The sequence below is a fragment of the Podarcis tiliguerta genome (genome assembly GCF_965153285.1).
Source record: "Podarcis tiliguerta genome assembly, chromosome: 9".
Lineage (NCBI taxonomy): Eukaryota > Metazoa > Chordata > Lepidosauria > Squamata > Lacertidae > Podarcis > Podarcis tiliguerta.
In genome coordinates, this window is record NC_139542.1 from 35,746,173 (window position 1) to 35,762,897 (window position 16,725).

At 45.4% G+C, this 16,725-nt stretch overlaps 1 protein-coding gene across 2 annotated transcripts in view; it reads right to left on the minus strand.

Moving 5' to 3' along the window:
- FREM3 (FRAS1 related extracellular matrix 3) overlaps positions 1–14,153 on the minus strand; it is an 83,176-nt gene extending 69,023 nt beyond the window's left edge. For both annotated transcript variants that reach the window (XM_083456971.1, XM_083456972.1), the window contains exons 1-2: positions 6,243–14,153; positions 4,677–4,766 (exon numbers count right to left, since the gene is read on the minus strand). In XM_083456971.1, the coding sequence (XP_083313097.1) occupies positions 4,677–4,766; positions 6,243–11,451 (5,299 nt within the window). In that variant the 5' untranslated portion in view covers positions 11,452–14,153. The remainder of the gene's footprint in view (positions 1–4,676; positions 4,767–6,242) is intronic.
- Positions 14,154–16,725: the final 2,572 nt, after the last annotated feature.

Genomic DNA, 16,725 nt, shown 5'->3' on the forward strand with positions numbered 1-16,725 from the left:
TAGTTAAATTCAGAACTGCATTCCTTGTGTTAACCAAGTAACAGTGTGATCCAATACATGCCATACTCAGAAGCAAGTCTCAATAGGGCTTACTCTGAGGCAAGTGAGTATAGGACTGCAGCCTAAATACTTGTGTTTGTCTGTTGCATGCAGTTACAGAAGGGCTGAATATGTTTTTTCTCTCAGTCCATTTTGTTCCAATTGGCTCAGGTTCAATGTTTTCCCACTGGTAGAGACAAAGCGCAGACAAGGGTCATTTGCACTGTCACAGCTTTGTCTATTGCTTACTATATTGGCTTCATTCAAAAAAGGAAGATCCTTCGAGCTGTAAGACTGCCAAGGATGCAAATGTACCCAGCAGAGGTATGGTTCAGAGAATTCTTACTCAAACAAGAGAACTCTTATTCCTTGAAATCCAATACAAGAAAATCTCCATGAAGCAATATCGCAAAGTAATATAATCTGGACAGGATTTCCCCTTCCTACTCCCATTTTATGCATTTGTCTATTTCAGGCATCCCCAAACTCGGCCCTCCAGATGTTTTGGGACTACAGTTTCCATCATCCCTGACCACTGGTCCTGTTAGCTAGGGATGATGGGAGTTGTAGTCTTCAAAACATCTGGAGGGCCAAGTTTGGGGATGCCTGCTCTATTTTAATAGATTTGTATTCCACAACTTCAACAGCTCCCATTATATTACCAAACTGAATGAGCAAATAACATTCCTGCATCCCGTTATTAGTCAGGATATAAAGAGAAATATGGTGTGCAGGGTGGGGAAACCAAATGTGGTATTCTTAAATTACAGGTGTTTGCCTTCTAAAATAAATAACAGAAACAACAGCATAAAGATTGAAGAGAGTGCATCTACTCCAACACTTGCCACAAAGAGCAATCATCTTCAAATTAATTACCATACACTCTTAGTGTCCAGAATTCACCCAAAGTAATTCCAGAGTTCAGAACTGTCACTAGTACAGTCCTACTTGAGATTGTAGCTCTATCCACCTGGTCATTCACTCATACAATTACATACCACATGGAGAGGTTAGTGGTCAGTGAAAAGCAAACTTAGCCACATGCCCAGGTTTAGATACTGGGCCCAACCTTATCTTATCTCAGGAGCAAAAAATGGATTGAGGAGGAACAAAGGGGTTGCAAGCTCCTCTGTGGAAGCCCATATGTTTGCACAGTCACAGTAAGCCATAGTTTGGCTTACCGAGTCATGTAAACAAGGCAAATCTTTAACTCTTACACACTATATAAACACTAAAAATTATTCTTCATTATAAATTTTTAAGTTACTGGATTAAAGCCTCTCTGCCTTACTTATCCCACATCTGCACCATTATAACACCTGCTACACAAGCCATTACTAACAAGCTGCTATCTAGGAGTGGGGGAGAAGCCCTCTCCAGCCCAGGAGATAACAATTTAGGGTAGAAGACAAATACAGGCAACTGAATCTAGCATGAAGCAACTCTGAAGTGACAACCCAGACCAGTAAAAAATCTAAAGGTTTATTTTAAATAAGGCAAGCTTCTCAGTTACACAAACTTTTAGCTGAGAATATAAAACCAAGAAAAGTTGATGTCTAAATTCTAATTACCCATTAATACATACAAAAGAAGCAGGATTAGAAGACGTTCTTGGAACCTCCAACTGGATTCAAAACTAACCTTTCAAAGGAGCATAACATACTTACGTTGGGAGGAATAGCTGAACTAATAGGGTCTTTTTGCCAAACTGTAAAAGTCTGGTGGCCAGCCAAACCAATCACAACTTGGACACCAATAACCTAACTAACAGCACCTGGGCTTTGCTGATTAATCAAATCAGCACAAGGTTAATTGCACCTGCCCAAAGTAAATCCTTGACAGCTACTGCTTCTAGTCTACCTGGGATCTTGGGCTTCACCAAATGAAACTTCTCAAACTTCTCTGTTCTGCAATGTTCCTGTTCATGCATTAACCATGAGTCAGAATTGTACACCTGTGCAGTGCTGAAATATGGAATTATTTGTTACGTTCTCTGGAGTAGGAAAAGAATGTGCATAAAGACAACATCTACTAGCCACCCACAAAGGATCATGAATGCTTGCATCTAGCATTGATATGTTCACACTCATGTCACATGCGTTCCTCCAGCTTTCAAAACCAGTGCCACAGATTATCACCTTCTACCGACTTCAGTATCACCTTATCACTTATATTTACAGGCCTCAAACTCATTAAGGGATTTCTGCTAAACACATATGATTTCGTTCCAGACAATCCCAGCTGTTAGCCACTCAAACCTGGTACTTGGAACCCTGAATACTGTGCCATATGACATTAATCAATGCTAGAGCCAAACAATTTAACTATGTCCCTGGTAAATTTCACTAGGTTCAAATATGTATAATTGAGAATATAATCTGATTAAACAACATTTTGTATATATACCTATCATTTTAAATTACATATCTATTAATACCTCTGGACTGACTTTCAGACTCATTAGTAAACAGCATCCATTTTACTTAATTATCTTCTTCTGAAGGGTTATTCATTTCTTTACATCTCAGCTACATGTTCAGAAAGCCGCCATGAAAATTGACAGTTAAAGCATACATTTAAGTGTATGGAGCAGGTATCATATTTTGTTCTGTCTCTGTACAACATCCGGTGGAATGCAATCTCCATCCAGATGCATTGTAAATTGTGACACAATAATAACACCTTTGCCTGTGGATGTAAACAGCCATAAAACTAGAGATAAAGAAGGCCAATCTACTTGCACAAGGAACATAAGTGTATTACAACTTGTTAGTTTACTTTTGAGCTTTAGGAATATAATACTAGATGATGTGATAAAGCCAGCTGTCTGCATGCTCCAAAACTATCAAGATCTAGTATAAAAGTTAGCCTGAATAATGGGCATTTTTGAAACTTGGAATCTTATTATAAATTTCTTATGAAACAACACAATCCTGTGCATTTTTATGTGGAAATGTCCCTACCAAATTGCTCTCTGGAAAGTGTTTTCACACAACTGCAGCCTAAATTATCAAAGGAACCGTCTGATTTGCAAGAGTAGTAATTATAGTCTATTATTTTCTTTATCATTTATCATTTAAGTAGCCAGCAATTGTAGATATGTGTTTAGCAGAAGTATTTGTTTTTTAGAATGCTAATTCAAGGTTGCAATTTTATAAAATTATATGGAAGTCTGGGAGAAAAACGAAGGTACAAAAGTAATCACATAGACTGCCTTCATCTCCATTACTGTTCCAACCAACAGTGAGCTCTGAGTTACTACTAAAGTATATGCTCTAACATGTTCCATATTTTCCACACTGTTTTTAAATTCCTCCCTTCCCCCTTTTAATTCTTCTTTTCTAGTGTTAAAGGGCATGCATTTAGCAGGTTTCTGTTTGATTTATCCTTTAAGAACATATACCTTGAGAGCACTATATAAATATTTAGCAATGACACAGCCTAGGACTTCAGAGCACTTTCCCTGCATAGGCAGAACAAAGAATGCAGGGAAATTTATGGCGCAAAGAAACAGGCATTGGTTTATGGCACGCACAAAAACAGTTATACCAACCAATAAATGATTAGGGAGAGATGTTTGGATTCTTGTGCAAGGGCTAATGTTATGCAAATTTTCCAGTCACTATGGCAATGATACAGGTTAGATACACCTGGAAAATATTTAAAATTGAGGATGCCAGGGCTTCTGAGCACAAGCTTTGTATGCAAAAGGTATCTGGTTCAATTCTTGGCATTTTCATGTAGGGGTGGAATTAATGGGGACATAGTGCCATTCAGTATAGCAGACAATTGTGTGCTAGATGGACCAAATGGTTGCTCTTGGTGCAAGGCAGCTTCCAAGGTTCCTAAACAGCCCCCATTTTGAACAACTACACACCATTTTAAAAAATTGTTGTTACTATTTTTAATTTGTCACATAAATCGCTGAACAGCTGCATGAAAGTAGCCTGTGCTCCAGGTTTTATAGGGAAAATACTTGCAAAAGGAACATAAAATGCACAACGTAATTTGCAGTTACCCCTTACCACCCCCATCTAACCAACTGTACAACCCACATTATGAGAATCATTTGTAGCAGGGCAGGTGAACCTCAGACACTCCAGATTTTGTTCAACTCAAACTCCCACCAACCCAAGCCAGCATGGCCAATGGTTGGGGGTGATGAGAGCTGTAGCGCAAAAACATTGCATGAAGATAAGAGACAGAAGTGCAAACAGGGGGATCCTGCCACATATTCCAGTTCCCTCACCTGCAGTATCAAGCCAAAGTTAACGGCAACTTCTAGGCAGCAATCCCATGCACACTTACTTAGGAGGAAGCACCACTATTCACAGGGGAACTTGCTTATAAATAAACATGCATTGTTTTAGGTTGATAAAAATACACAGAATACATGGTATGCATTCTATGTTAATCATACTCAGAGTAGATCCGTTAAAATTAATGCACATGACTAATTCAAGACCATTAATATCAGCGGGTCTATTCTGAGTAAACCCTAGCTGGACCCCCTTCCTCTTTTCTGGCAAAACTGCACATAAAACTGTTATCAAATCCCCAATCAAATGTGTATAACTGATTCCAATATTCCCGTGTTGATTTTAGAGTATACTTCAGCAAGAAATTTGTTATCTTACCACTGTCTTCAACAGAGAAGTAGAACATGTCACTAGTTGCATTGTCACCTTCCTTCAAGACATAGCAGATCTTCATGTCATCAATATCAGCTAACAGGATAAGAAAAAATCCATGTGAGTAACTGAATCGCTACAGTGCTGAGACCAAAGACTTCTCAGTAGTTTGAACTTCTAAAAGGAATATGCCTGCAAACTGCAAATGTTCTTTGCAGACACTTTATATTTTATTTTGGATACATAATATCCTCCTCGTCAATACAAAAAACAACACAAAAAATATATGCAAGCAACAATTCGCAAATCAAACCAAAACAAATTTAAAAACAAAATGCTGAATACGGGTGTGGTTTTTTTTGCTAAAGGCTGAAACATGAAGAGAAACCTAAAAGTTACTTTTAAAAAGTAATCTTAAAGCTCAAGTCCATGACTTAAGCCATTGACCTGAGCAATTCTGTTTTTCAAAGAGCTGTTTAGATTACAGTTCCAGGATTCACTACCTTCCCTGAATGCAATCTACCTGGGATTTTATTATTGTGACCCACATCTACTTAAACTGCATCTTCAGACTGAACACCTGCCCAGGAACCAAAGGACTGTGTAAGGCACACCCAATGGCATTTCCTTTCCTCTGAACACCAGGCAACCACCACAAAAGGAGCCTAGTGTACTCTGGATGTTTAGAACTACAATTCTCATTTGTCCCATCCACAACAGCCTTGCTAGCTGATGCTGATGGGAGTTGTAGTCCAAAGCATCCAGAGGGCACCAGGTTGGGGAAGGCTGACGTACAGAAAAAGCCTCTTAAAGTTCCATCCTATGGCACAAGGTTGCTGCTCAAGAAACCTATGCTCTTTGGGCACAGAGCTACCGGGTGGCTCTTTGGGTGCTGCTATTTTTGCGTGTCCATACTGGTGTACTGTATACAGTGCCTATATAGCCAACAGGTTGTATATAGCTACTACACAACTTGTTGGCATCTGGACTTATGTTATCATAGTGCTACAGGGAGGGAAGAAGCCACAAATAATATTTAGCATTGTAATTGCTCAAAGCACTTCATAAAGTCAGTAATGCAGACCCTATTACCCCCACCCCTTGCTGGTTGAGGACTGAAGCTAAGGGCGGATTCACGCAGTACGTTTAAGGCAACTTCAACACACATTTAAAGCACATGACTGTCCCCAAAGAATTCTGGGAAGTGGAGTTTATGGGTATACTGGGAATTTTAAGTTTGTGAGGGGGAAACTAGTTGCAGCGATTCTGGATAAAAGGCCATGTGCTTTAAACATGCATTGAATGAACTTTAAATGTATGCTGTGGCTCTGCCCTTTAACAAAATACTTGTCATTTTACAAATACACCTGTATATGCCACTAATCAAACACCATCTATCCCAGAATGGATTAAAATCTGTGTGCCTTCTACAATGCAAGTGGTTTGTTGACTAGAATCTGTAAATGATGCAAGATCTTAACGCAAGCAATAATCTTAAAAGCTACAGCTATTTACATGAAATTAACATTCCAAAGAAACAAATAAGTAATGAGGAAGTCAGTTAGCACTAACCTTGAGTAAAGGCTTTAACACTTCCATTTCCTAGGCCAGTATGAATGAGAAGTCCATGCTTTGGCCCATCTGTGATTTTGTATTTCAGCAATTTGTGAGAGCTGTCTCTGTCTTCTGCCTTCAGGGATTTGCTGGTGATCAAGAAGCCAAGGTGCCCAGTTGGAATATTTCTCAGAGTTGAGGCACCCTTATTCACTACTATCTGTGGCACCCCATTGTCCAGGGAATTGATTTGGATCTTCATCGTCTGCGGGTGACGTGTTTCAACGATGGTGTCAGGAAAAACATAGAAGTCTGAGTGGGTCCCATCAGTAACAGTAAAAGAGAAGCTATCGTGAGTTGTTTCTGTGCCATCGTGTCTATAGTTGATCAAGTTCTCATTTAAGTCTTGTTTGGTGAAGCTGGTCACAGGGTAGCTATTATTGTAAATAATCTGACCATGTACAGGGACTTGGGTAATTATGAAACGGAGCAGATGGTCAGGTGTGTCCCGATCATCTACATTAAGCTCAAATGGGGTGATCAGTTTGGTTTCTCCTTCCTGAATGTTCAGGTCATGGACAGTTAGAATTGGCTTCTTATTGTCCACATCGGTAATGGAGACTCTGAAAGTGCGGAAGACTGGATTATAGCCATCTGTCACTTCAAACTCAAAGCTATCCATCTTCACCTCATCCTCTGCAGTGTGGATGTAATAAATCTTGTTTCCAGCTAGTTGGAGCTGAGTGAAGGTAGTGACAGGAACACCAGGGCTGTCAGTGTTCTCCAAATGACCTCTGCTTGGGGCACGGGTGATACTGAATTGGAGATGCTCATCAGGGCTGTTAATGTCGCTTGTGCTGAGGAGGTCAGTAGTGAGTGTCACCTTCCCTCCTTCTTTCAGAGTCACTCCTTTATTGATCACCTCAGGGAAGACCATATCAATACTACTGATGGTAATGTAGAAATATCTGTCTATCAAAGGATTTATGCCATCAGTGACATCAAACTTAACTAAGTCCCGGACTCCTTGTTGGCCAGTGTGAATATACTGAATACAACCTTGGTCTATGTCATCCTGTGTGAAATTCATGCCCAGTGTAATGTTGCCTAACACCTCTCCTTCTTTGCTCAAGCGCTGCAGAAGGCCATGCCTGGGTACTAAGCGAATAACATACGTAAGCGTCTTGTCCTCTGAATCTATATCAGTTGCCTTGAGGTCCCGATTAGTGATAACTTTGGACTCACCAATCTCCACTTCTAGCCCATCGTTGATAGACATCCTAGGTGTCTCATCATCCACCAAGATGACCATAATTAGCACTTCTTGCTCCACGGTGTGTAGGCCATCAGTCAGTTGGATTTTGAAAGTGTCCTCTTTAGTCTCCGAGTCATCATGCTCATACACAATGCTGGATGCCTCTCGGATTTCTTCCAGAGTGAAATTGTGTACAGACACAGTACCAGTGGTTAGCTGGTTAACAATCTGCCCATGCCTAGGAGGAACAGTTATAAAGAAGCGCAACTCATCAGGAGGGATATCACCATCAGCACCATTGAGAATGGGAGTGTCAATCACCAAGCTCATCCCTTCCAGCACCACAAACTCACGTACAAACAGTTCAGGCTTCTCGTCATTAGTTGGGATAATGACAATGGGAAAGAACTGGTGTGGTGAGAAGTTGATACCATCAGAGCAATGGAAAGTGAATCTGTCCTCCAGTGGTTCTACCCCTTTGTGAATGCTCTGCACATAGTTGATGTGCCCAAGACGAACATCCTTGATGGAAAAAGCACTAATGGGAGTCCCAGCCCTGGATTTTTCAGACCCAAGGGCTGGAGAGATATTCTCTAGGTACCCAGAAGTGGTTTGTATTAGAATGGTACACAGAATGTCATCTCCAGGGGTGTCTACATCTGCCACATCCAGCAGCTGCAGGCTTAAAACATTTTTTCCTCCCTCATAAACAGTGAATGGTTCTTCCCCCACCATAACCTCAGGAGCAATGCTGTCCACTGGCAAAATAGTCACATTAACACGCACTCCTTCCACTGTGCTGCCTCCCACCACCCACTCACTGGAGAGGTCCGAAATAGTAAGATTAAAGGCGTCAGACCGTTTTTTCATACCAATCTCCCCACCAGTGTGAGCATAGACTACTGTCCCACTTATGAGGTCCTGCTGGGTGAATCTCTTAGAGGGCACCCCGTCCACTAAAATATCGCCTAGTTTGGGGGGATCCTCCACAATAAATGTTAAGGCCAGTTCATCAGTGTCCTCATCTGTCCCCTGGATAAGAGAAGTAGTAATTTCAGTGGCACTATTTTCCAGCACATCAATAAAGGCCCCCAAAAGTCCATTACTGCCAGGGAGAGTGATGCTGGGACGCTCATCATCCACAGGCTGGACAGCAATCTTAACAGTAATTGGTACTTGATGGACCCCATCACTCACTTCCAACTGGAAGGAATCACTTGTGTGCTCATCACCACTATGCTGGTAGGATATTCGACCATTAGCAATGTCATCTAACAGAAATGATTCACCCTGTACCATCAACCCCTCCTCCAGGTAGCGCAGGTGGCCATGCTGAGGTGCCTCAGTTAAGGTGAAGACAATCCTGTCAGTGTCTGTATCCTTATCAGTGGCATCTAGCTGACTGCTGGTGACAAGAAAGCTGCCCCCCTCAGACACAGTGAAGCCAGCGTTGGTGATTTGAGGGGGCTGGTTGTCCACTGGCTGCAGGAATAGCGTGAAGGTGCCTGGCACAGAATTACCTGCCGTGTCTTCTACACTGTAAGTGAACTGCACCACTCTTGGGGTGATCCCAAGTTCCTGGGCTGGTGGCTTATATGCCACCTTGTGGTGGTTTATTTGTGCTTGAGTGAAATGTGTAATGGACATTAGAGGGTTGTCAGTCAACACAATCTCTCCAGCCAGTACGGGGTGGTTTTCGTCAGTGTCAGTTGGTGGCGTGAGCAAAATGTATCTCAGCTCCCTGTCATCTGCATCCAAATCAGTGTATCGCAGGTAGCGATTTCGGAAATGGGTCACCTGATATTCAAGAACAGTCATCTGCAAGGTGGTTCCTGGATACAATTCTGGGGGCAGGTTGTCTACTGGTTGAACCTTGATGATGAACACCTGCTCATCAGATTGATTTGGGGGGTCATTATCATCCTGGAGATAGAATGCAAACTGGTCCATCACTAGGTTGGTGTTATGAGGCCCTGTGTGTCTGTAGAACAACTTTCCATCCAAGATATCCTGTTGCAGCCATTCAGTCACCTTCTTCTCATACACACCTTCACTCTCCACAAAGTGCCAGGAGGATGTCCCACTATGATCTCCCACCACATCCTCCTCCTTTTCATAAGAAAGTGGAATCTCTGCCTGACGCAGCAGAAGCTCACCAAGACGTTGACGGGTGGATGTATCTGGAGATCCTTCAATCTCCTTAAGCACAAATCGAATGGTTGAGTCTTCAGAGTCTATGTCAGTAGCACTGAGGACAAAGGGAGAGATCTGTACCGCCTGGTGCTCACTTAGGACCAAGCCAGTGTTAGCATTGAGGATGGGCGGCTGGTCATCATCTGGGGCAATAGTGATTGGATAAAGAAACTCCACCTGGTGTCGTCCATCCCCCATACGGAATACAATGTTATCACTGTAGCTGTGCTCATTGCCATCGTGCTGGTAGATCACCTGACCAGCCGCCAACTCTGCTGCAGTAAAAAACTGGCGGCCAGGTGGCACACCCAAAACCCTGAGTTCACCATGTTTCAGCCCTCTTGTAACCCATACCTTTACCTCATCCAGGTTGTCCTCGTCACTGATTTCGAGATTGTCAGAAAGTGGCCTTGACTGGCCTTCAAAAAGCATCATCTGAGGCCCAGCAACTCGGTTAAAGACAGCCACTGGGGCCAACGTGTTCATAGGCTTCACCACCACCATGAAGGCAAACGGCTCTGAGGAGGCACCCTCAGGGTCCAAGACCTCCATCTCCAGCTGGAAGAGCCGCTCGTGGTCAGAGTCCACTGTGGGGGGCTGGTAGGCGATCTTCAGCTCCCTCACTTCTTGCTGGGTGAAGGAAGTGAGGGGCCGGCTGGGGTCATCGGTGCTGATCAAGTAACCCCGCAAGCGGGGGTCGTCACTCGCTCCCCTGTCGAGCCCACCTGCACTGGGCCAGGGCGAGGTGAGGTTGAAGAGCAGGAGGTCGGATGGGCTCTCCAAGTCCTCAGCAGCCAACATGTCGGGGGTGATGGCCGTGAGCACAAACTGGTCCACCTCCATCATGAGCAAAGCCACAAAGCTGGGCTTGGGCGGGGTGTTCTCGGCACCTTCCCGGATGCGAACCACCACCTGGAAATACTCCACTTCGCCGGGGCTCTCCTCGGAGTCCTCGCCGCCGTCCTGCTGCAGCAGCTCCACCCGCATGGGGATGTAGTCGCGGTTGGGCGACGGCGTGGTGGCCGTGTGCTCGTAGCGGATCCCGTCGTCGAGGAAGCGGCCGCACTCGTTGCTGTAGCCCGCCGGCAGGGGGCGGCCGCGCGAGTCCACGAGGCGCCCGTAGGCAGGCAGGTGGCTGCCGCTGCCCTCGGGGAAAGGCAGCGTGGTGAGGCGGCAGCGGCCAGCGGGCTCCCCGGGCTCGGCGAAGGCCAGCACTTTGGCGTCGAGCGGCGGGCTGAGGCCGCGCAGCTTCTCCACGGTGAGCGGCAGGTTGCGGCTGAGCAGGCGCAGCTGCTGCGAGAGCACCTCGGCCTCCAGCGTGAAGGGCGCGACGAGGGTGCGGCTGGGCGAGTCGTAGCGCAGCTGCAGGCTGAGGCGGTCGCGGCCGGGGCTGCGCGAGCCGTAGTGCGTGTACCTCACCTCGCCGGGGCCGAAGGCGCACGGGAAGCGCTTGGGGGAGAGCGCGCCGGGGCGGTGAGGCGCCGGCGGAGGCCCGCTCTCCAGCACCGTCAGCACGCACTTGTCGCCGGGCTGCACGCGGAGGACCAAGTCCCGGGCCGGGTCCAGCCACACGGAGCGCCCGAAAGGCACGCGCAGACCCCGGTTGGCCACCAGGATGGCGGAGGCGCCGTCGAGCGCGCGTGGGTCTTCCTCGGCCGCCAGCAGGAGAAGCGACGGCTCGACCGGCTCGGGCTGCCGCTGCGCGTGTCCGGGCGCCGCCAGGCTGTAGAGCAACAACAGGAGCAGCAGCGCCCCGAGCTGCCTCGTCGCTCCGGCCATTGCGCCTCCTCGGCGGCGGCGGCTGCTGTTGCTGGGGCCCCGCGCGCCGGAGTTTCGGCGGGCTTTGGGACCCGGCGCCGCGGCGGGACGTCGGGCTTGTGGCGTGTGAGGCAGGCAAGGTGCACGACCCCCGGCTCCTTCGCGCTGCTGGGAGCGGGGCGCTCTGGGCTCGGCCTCTGCCCGCCGCAGGTACTAAAGGGAAGGCGAAGAGGGGGTGGGAGCTGGCAGCTCCTCGCGCCGCCCAGGAACACCCTCGCCCCCCTCCGCGGCCCACCCAGGAACCAAGGGCTCGCTTCCCTGCAGCCGAAAGCGGCGAGAGAGTAAGCCAGCCCCCGAAAAGAGGGAGAGGGACTCTTCCCCCCTCCGGCTCCGGTTGCTGCCAGGCTCGCTCCCTGCGCGGGAGGGACGCGCTCGGGGCTCCGCTGGCGACTTTCAACGAGGAGAAGAGCTTTCCTCGCCGGGCACGGAACTCGGTGTGCAGAAATCAGTGGCTCCGGGGCATAACTTTCTCCCTCCCTCCCCCGCGCTGGTGCGTTGGTTCTGCGGGTAGGATAGGAAGAGTGTTGTTTTTCGCTGGGTTCCTGCCACTGGGTGTACCCAGATTCTTCATAAAAGTGAAGTACAACAAGGGAGCCCTTTTAAGCCAAAAGGGGAAATTGCCTTCTGAGAAAGCTACAAAGGAATTAAGGCTGCAACCCTTACTTTAAGGGAAGTCTGGTTGGACTTAGCATGGCTTACCTACGAGAGGACATGCATAGGATTTTGCTGCAAGTGAAGCCTCATTTCTCCAAAGAGAAAACTTGGGACTTTTGGTAGCTTCACATTTGCACAACTGTAACCATTTTAAATCAAATACATGTATATAACGTGTGCAATTCTCCTGAGTGGCAGTTTGATGTTCTTTGGGACTGCAGTTCTGTGCACACTGATAGAGGAGCAAGTGCTCACTGAACTCTGGGGCTTATCTACAGGTAAACATGCACAGAATCTGAGCGCATGACACTTTCTCACCTATCATAGAAGACGATAGCTATAACTCATTTTAGTTGCTCCCCAATTGCTGGAAACCTAAACGACACTCAAGTCAAAAGCAGGGCTGCGTTTAACATAAATATAGCCTCGAGACTTTGTATTTAGTAGAAATTCACACAGGCATGCAGCCCTGAGATTTTGCTCTCCCTTTGTACCCTTGGCTTTGTGGTTTTGTTGGACTCATCTGCAACAGCTTGCTGCTTTTCAGCTCACCACTTTTCCTCCACTGCCTTTAGCTCTAAATGGAGTGGCTGCTGCTTACGCCCCCAAACACTGAACAAGTACACATGCCAGGTGTGGGGGTGGAGCTTCATTAATCATTCCCTCTGCATGATGAGAGCTTTCCACCATATTAATAATGGGGAGCTCACATGCAACTTTTAGTGACATCCACAGACCTGAAGTCTGTGCTCATGAACACTGGGTGGGGAAAATAACATTTGGGGTGAAAACACCAAGAATAAACATATTGGAACCTAAACCATTATTGCCATTTCAAATTCATAAAACGCAAACATTCTAAAAGCCTATGCCTCCAATCCAAACTGATGACTCAGATGAATCTGAGTAATTCCCATTGAACACAGGAACTCTCTTCTGACTAAACATGCAAAGGACCAGCCTGCCATTCTGTGGAGGCTTGAGAGTAAGTCCAGTTGAACACCGTCAAGCTTGACTTCCCAATAGACTTATGCAGGATTCAGACTGTAAATGTATTTGTGTGTGTGGTGCTTGTTCCATTGATCATTTGCATTTCTCGAGGCAATTGGCCTCATTTTCAGATTATCACGCACAGCACCAGTTATGATGTCTAATACATTTTGTCATATGCTGCATTTTAAAAACTTTTTCTCTCAAATGAACTTTCAGAGCATAGCACATTTTTTGCTAAGAGCTCTCTCCAAAGTACTGTTGCTTCTGGTTCTTTTATCTACATAGTTTCATGTGGCTTCATTAATTTGAAATATAACAAAGCAGATTTGCTTTGGTCTAAATATTACACTAAATTGGCTTAAATAATTAGTCCTCATGGGCTGCCAGTGACATTAAGTTTAATTACTGGTTTGCTCACTTTTTCTAATTTATTCTATAGGTTACAAATCTGGGGGAAAATGGAATGGTCAGCACATGGTAATTAAAATACAACTTGGCCCCCAACCATACTAGAGGATTCTGACAATCCCCATCACACATTGAAGTCCAGGATTGCAGAGCTGTGTGGATAAACCCTTGTCTATCATGGACACACACAATAACCATGTACAGCCAACTGCATGTTGGTTGGGTTTTTAAGCATGGGAATAGAGTCCATTTTCACGTGTACCCAAGGCATGAAAACAGAGGTTGTGGCTACCAGTGGTTGGTGGTAGAGAGCTTGTGACCCCTTTCACATATTCTTGGAATGTCTGAATCCCTAAGGTATGACCTGTTCAAAAATTTCTGAACCCAAAAGCAGTATGCTAGAATCTTTAGGTGATCACATGAGATTCATGACAGTCTGCTCGTCTAGCGTCTTCCATCCCCAACACCCTCACAACACTTGGTTCTGGGCTTCTTTCTCCACCTTTCACACCACGAGTCCCACAGCTTCCATGATCAGCCAGTTCCCACACTCCTGACTTTTCACTATATACTACAATCCCTTGGCCATAATGTGCAGGTACCACATACAGGTAAAGGTGCCCCTGCCCGTACGGGCCAGTCGTGTCCGACTCTGGGGTTGCGTGCTCATCTCGCTTAAGAGGCCGGGAGCCAGCGCTGTCCGGAGACACTTCCGGGTCACGTGGTCAGCGTGACGAAGCTGCTCTGGCGAGCCAGCACCAGCGCAGCGCATGGAAACGCTGTTACCTTCCCGCTATAAAGCGGTCCCTATTTATCTACTTGCACTTAGGGATGCTTTCGAACTGCTAGGTGGGCAGGAGCTGGGACCGACCGACGGGAGCTCACCCCGCCGCGGGGATTCGAACCGCCGACCATACGATCGGCAAGTCCTAGGAACTGAGGTTTTACCCACAGCGCCACCCGCGTCCCTTACCACATACAGGTACTCCAGATTTAAACAGCACTGAATACAAGGTCCACTCCTGACTATTCCTTGGGAGCTGTGGCTTTACCCATGCTGCGCCTGCCATCAGGTGAGTGACAGACAGTGGTGGCTGGTCAAAATAGGCAACGTGGGCCAAATTTGGCTCGTGAGCTAGAGACTTCCCACCCTGCCATACCCCTACAGACTATGCCCCGGCTGGCATCTTTTTTCTGCCCTCATTGGCTCTGGTCTTGTAGTGAGGAGGGAAGGGGAACAAGTATTTGGGCACTTACCTTGTTTTGGGGGGTAGGATCTTATTTTGGTATCATGCAGCACAATCCTATAGATGTTTCTGCAGAAGTAAGTTTCACTGGATTCAGAGGGATTTACTCCCATGTAATTGTGCGCAGGACTGCAGCAGAGTGCAAGAAGTCGAGCAGATCAAATAGGCCAAACTAGCTCTGATGCAGAGGGAACTTATTTATACAGGAATGCCATAATCCTGTGTGGGACAAAATCAAGCATAACCATTGGTTTGAAGGCTTCCACTTAACAGGCCAATTAAAATGCAGATTAAAATCAGGAAGATTGCAGGAATGATGGCAGAAAAAAGGATTAACAGAAGGTTGTGACCCAAACACACAAAATGAGTATGCTTCGTTGAACACAAACTGGGAAATTCAGTTTTATGCAAAGGCAAACCTACCTTAATTTGCAGTTGCACAAACAATGTGTGCACTAAAACATTGAAATTTGTGCTTCTCAGAATTTTGCAATGCAGCTGTCCAGCCAAGTAATGGGTACAAAGATGCATATACCTAGGATAAAGTGTGCATAAAATGCATGTATTAAGTTACATACCACCGGGAAATTGCTTGCAAAAATATGCGTATTAGGCAAAATTGCGTAACAAAATGTGTGTATTAGGAGAAATTCAAATTTAAACGCTGAGGAAACATGCATAAATGTGGAAAACTGAAAAGATTTGAAAAATGAGAAACAGAGAACCCAAAATGAAGAGATTTGTTTTGTCACAACTGATACCGGCCTATTATTTCCTAGTAGACCTGCTTCGGTTTCAAACCTGTGAGCACTCAGCCACCTGAATTTTCTATCAGAGGGAATTATTCCAAAGCAAGACTAGTTGGCAGCCCTATCCTATGGAAAACAGGCTCCATCAACTCCACATAGCATTTCACTTTTACAGGGCAAGCTTGTGAAGGGTTTCTCAGAAGTCCCACTGACTTCAGTGGAGGCTTATTCTCAAGCAAGTGTGCATAGTTATGAATATACAGGGATGTATTCTTGAGTAAGCATGCTTAGGGTTGCACCACAGATGCAGGCAATCTTAACCTTTTGGCCTACAAATATTGGATCCAAGATGAAACAATAGCATTCCTGTTTAGTACAGGCACTTGCCTATATTTCAATTGCATGCCTGCTTGGAAATGTTGAATTTATTAGTGAGTAACAATTTTGTGTATGTGTGCCTATATCATACTAGATTCTGCAAAGCACTTGTAAGTCCCATTGAGTTTAAAATCCATAATAACTATATTTGCTGTGGAAAAAATTAACAACAGACATAATATTACCACTTCCTCTGGCAATCTGTTAGTCAACAGCAGTGTTTAAAATGTCCTTTGTCACTCCAGCTGAGCACAAACAAATGAAAGTTATTGGCCATTCTTTTTGGTTAATGTAAAGCTGATTTCTATCACCTTTGAAAATATTACTTCGACTGTGAAAACATAGCTGTACACAAATTAACCTTTATGTGGTGAGCAAGCAGAGTAGCCTACTGTGGTGGCTCTTTGATGTATTTGAGGGTTGATATTTCAGAGTAGATTACCATGGTAATTACCAACTGCAGGCCATGTGAACAGAAAGGTCTTTCACAAAACCTGATTTTATGGTAATGCACCATCCCGTCACACTATGATCCTTTATTCACAGTCGCATCAAGAACAGACATCAAGTCGACAGATGGAAAGGACTATGAATGTATTGAGTTATTTACTGCACGGGCAGATATCCGATTCTTCATTTAACTCTGACAAATTGTGGGAAGATCTTTCAGGGACTGAAGCTATTTCACAGAGTTTAAAGAAAAATCCAGATTATACAACTAAATAGCAGGCAGGTGTCCGAGCTTCCAAAGCCATCACATAGTTGTGTTTCACATGATTTGCAGCAATTAACTTACGTATTAATGG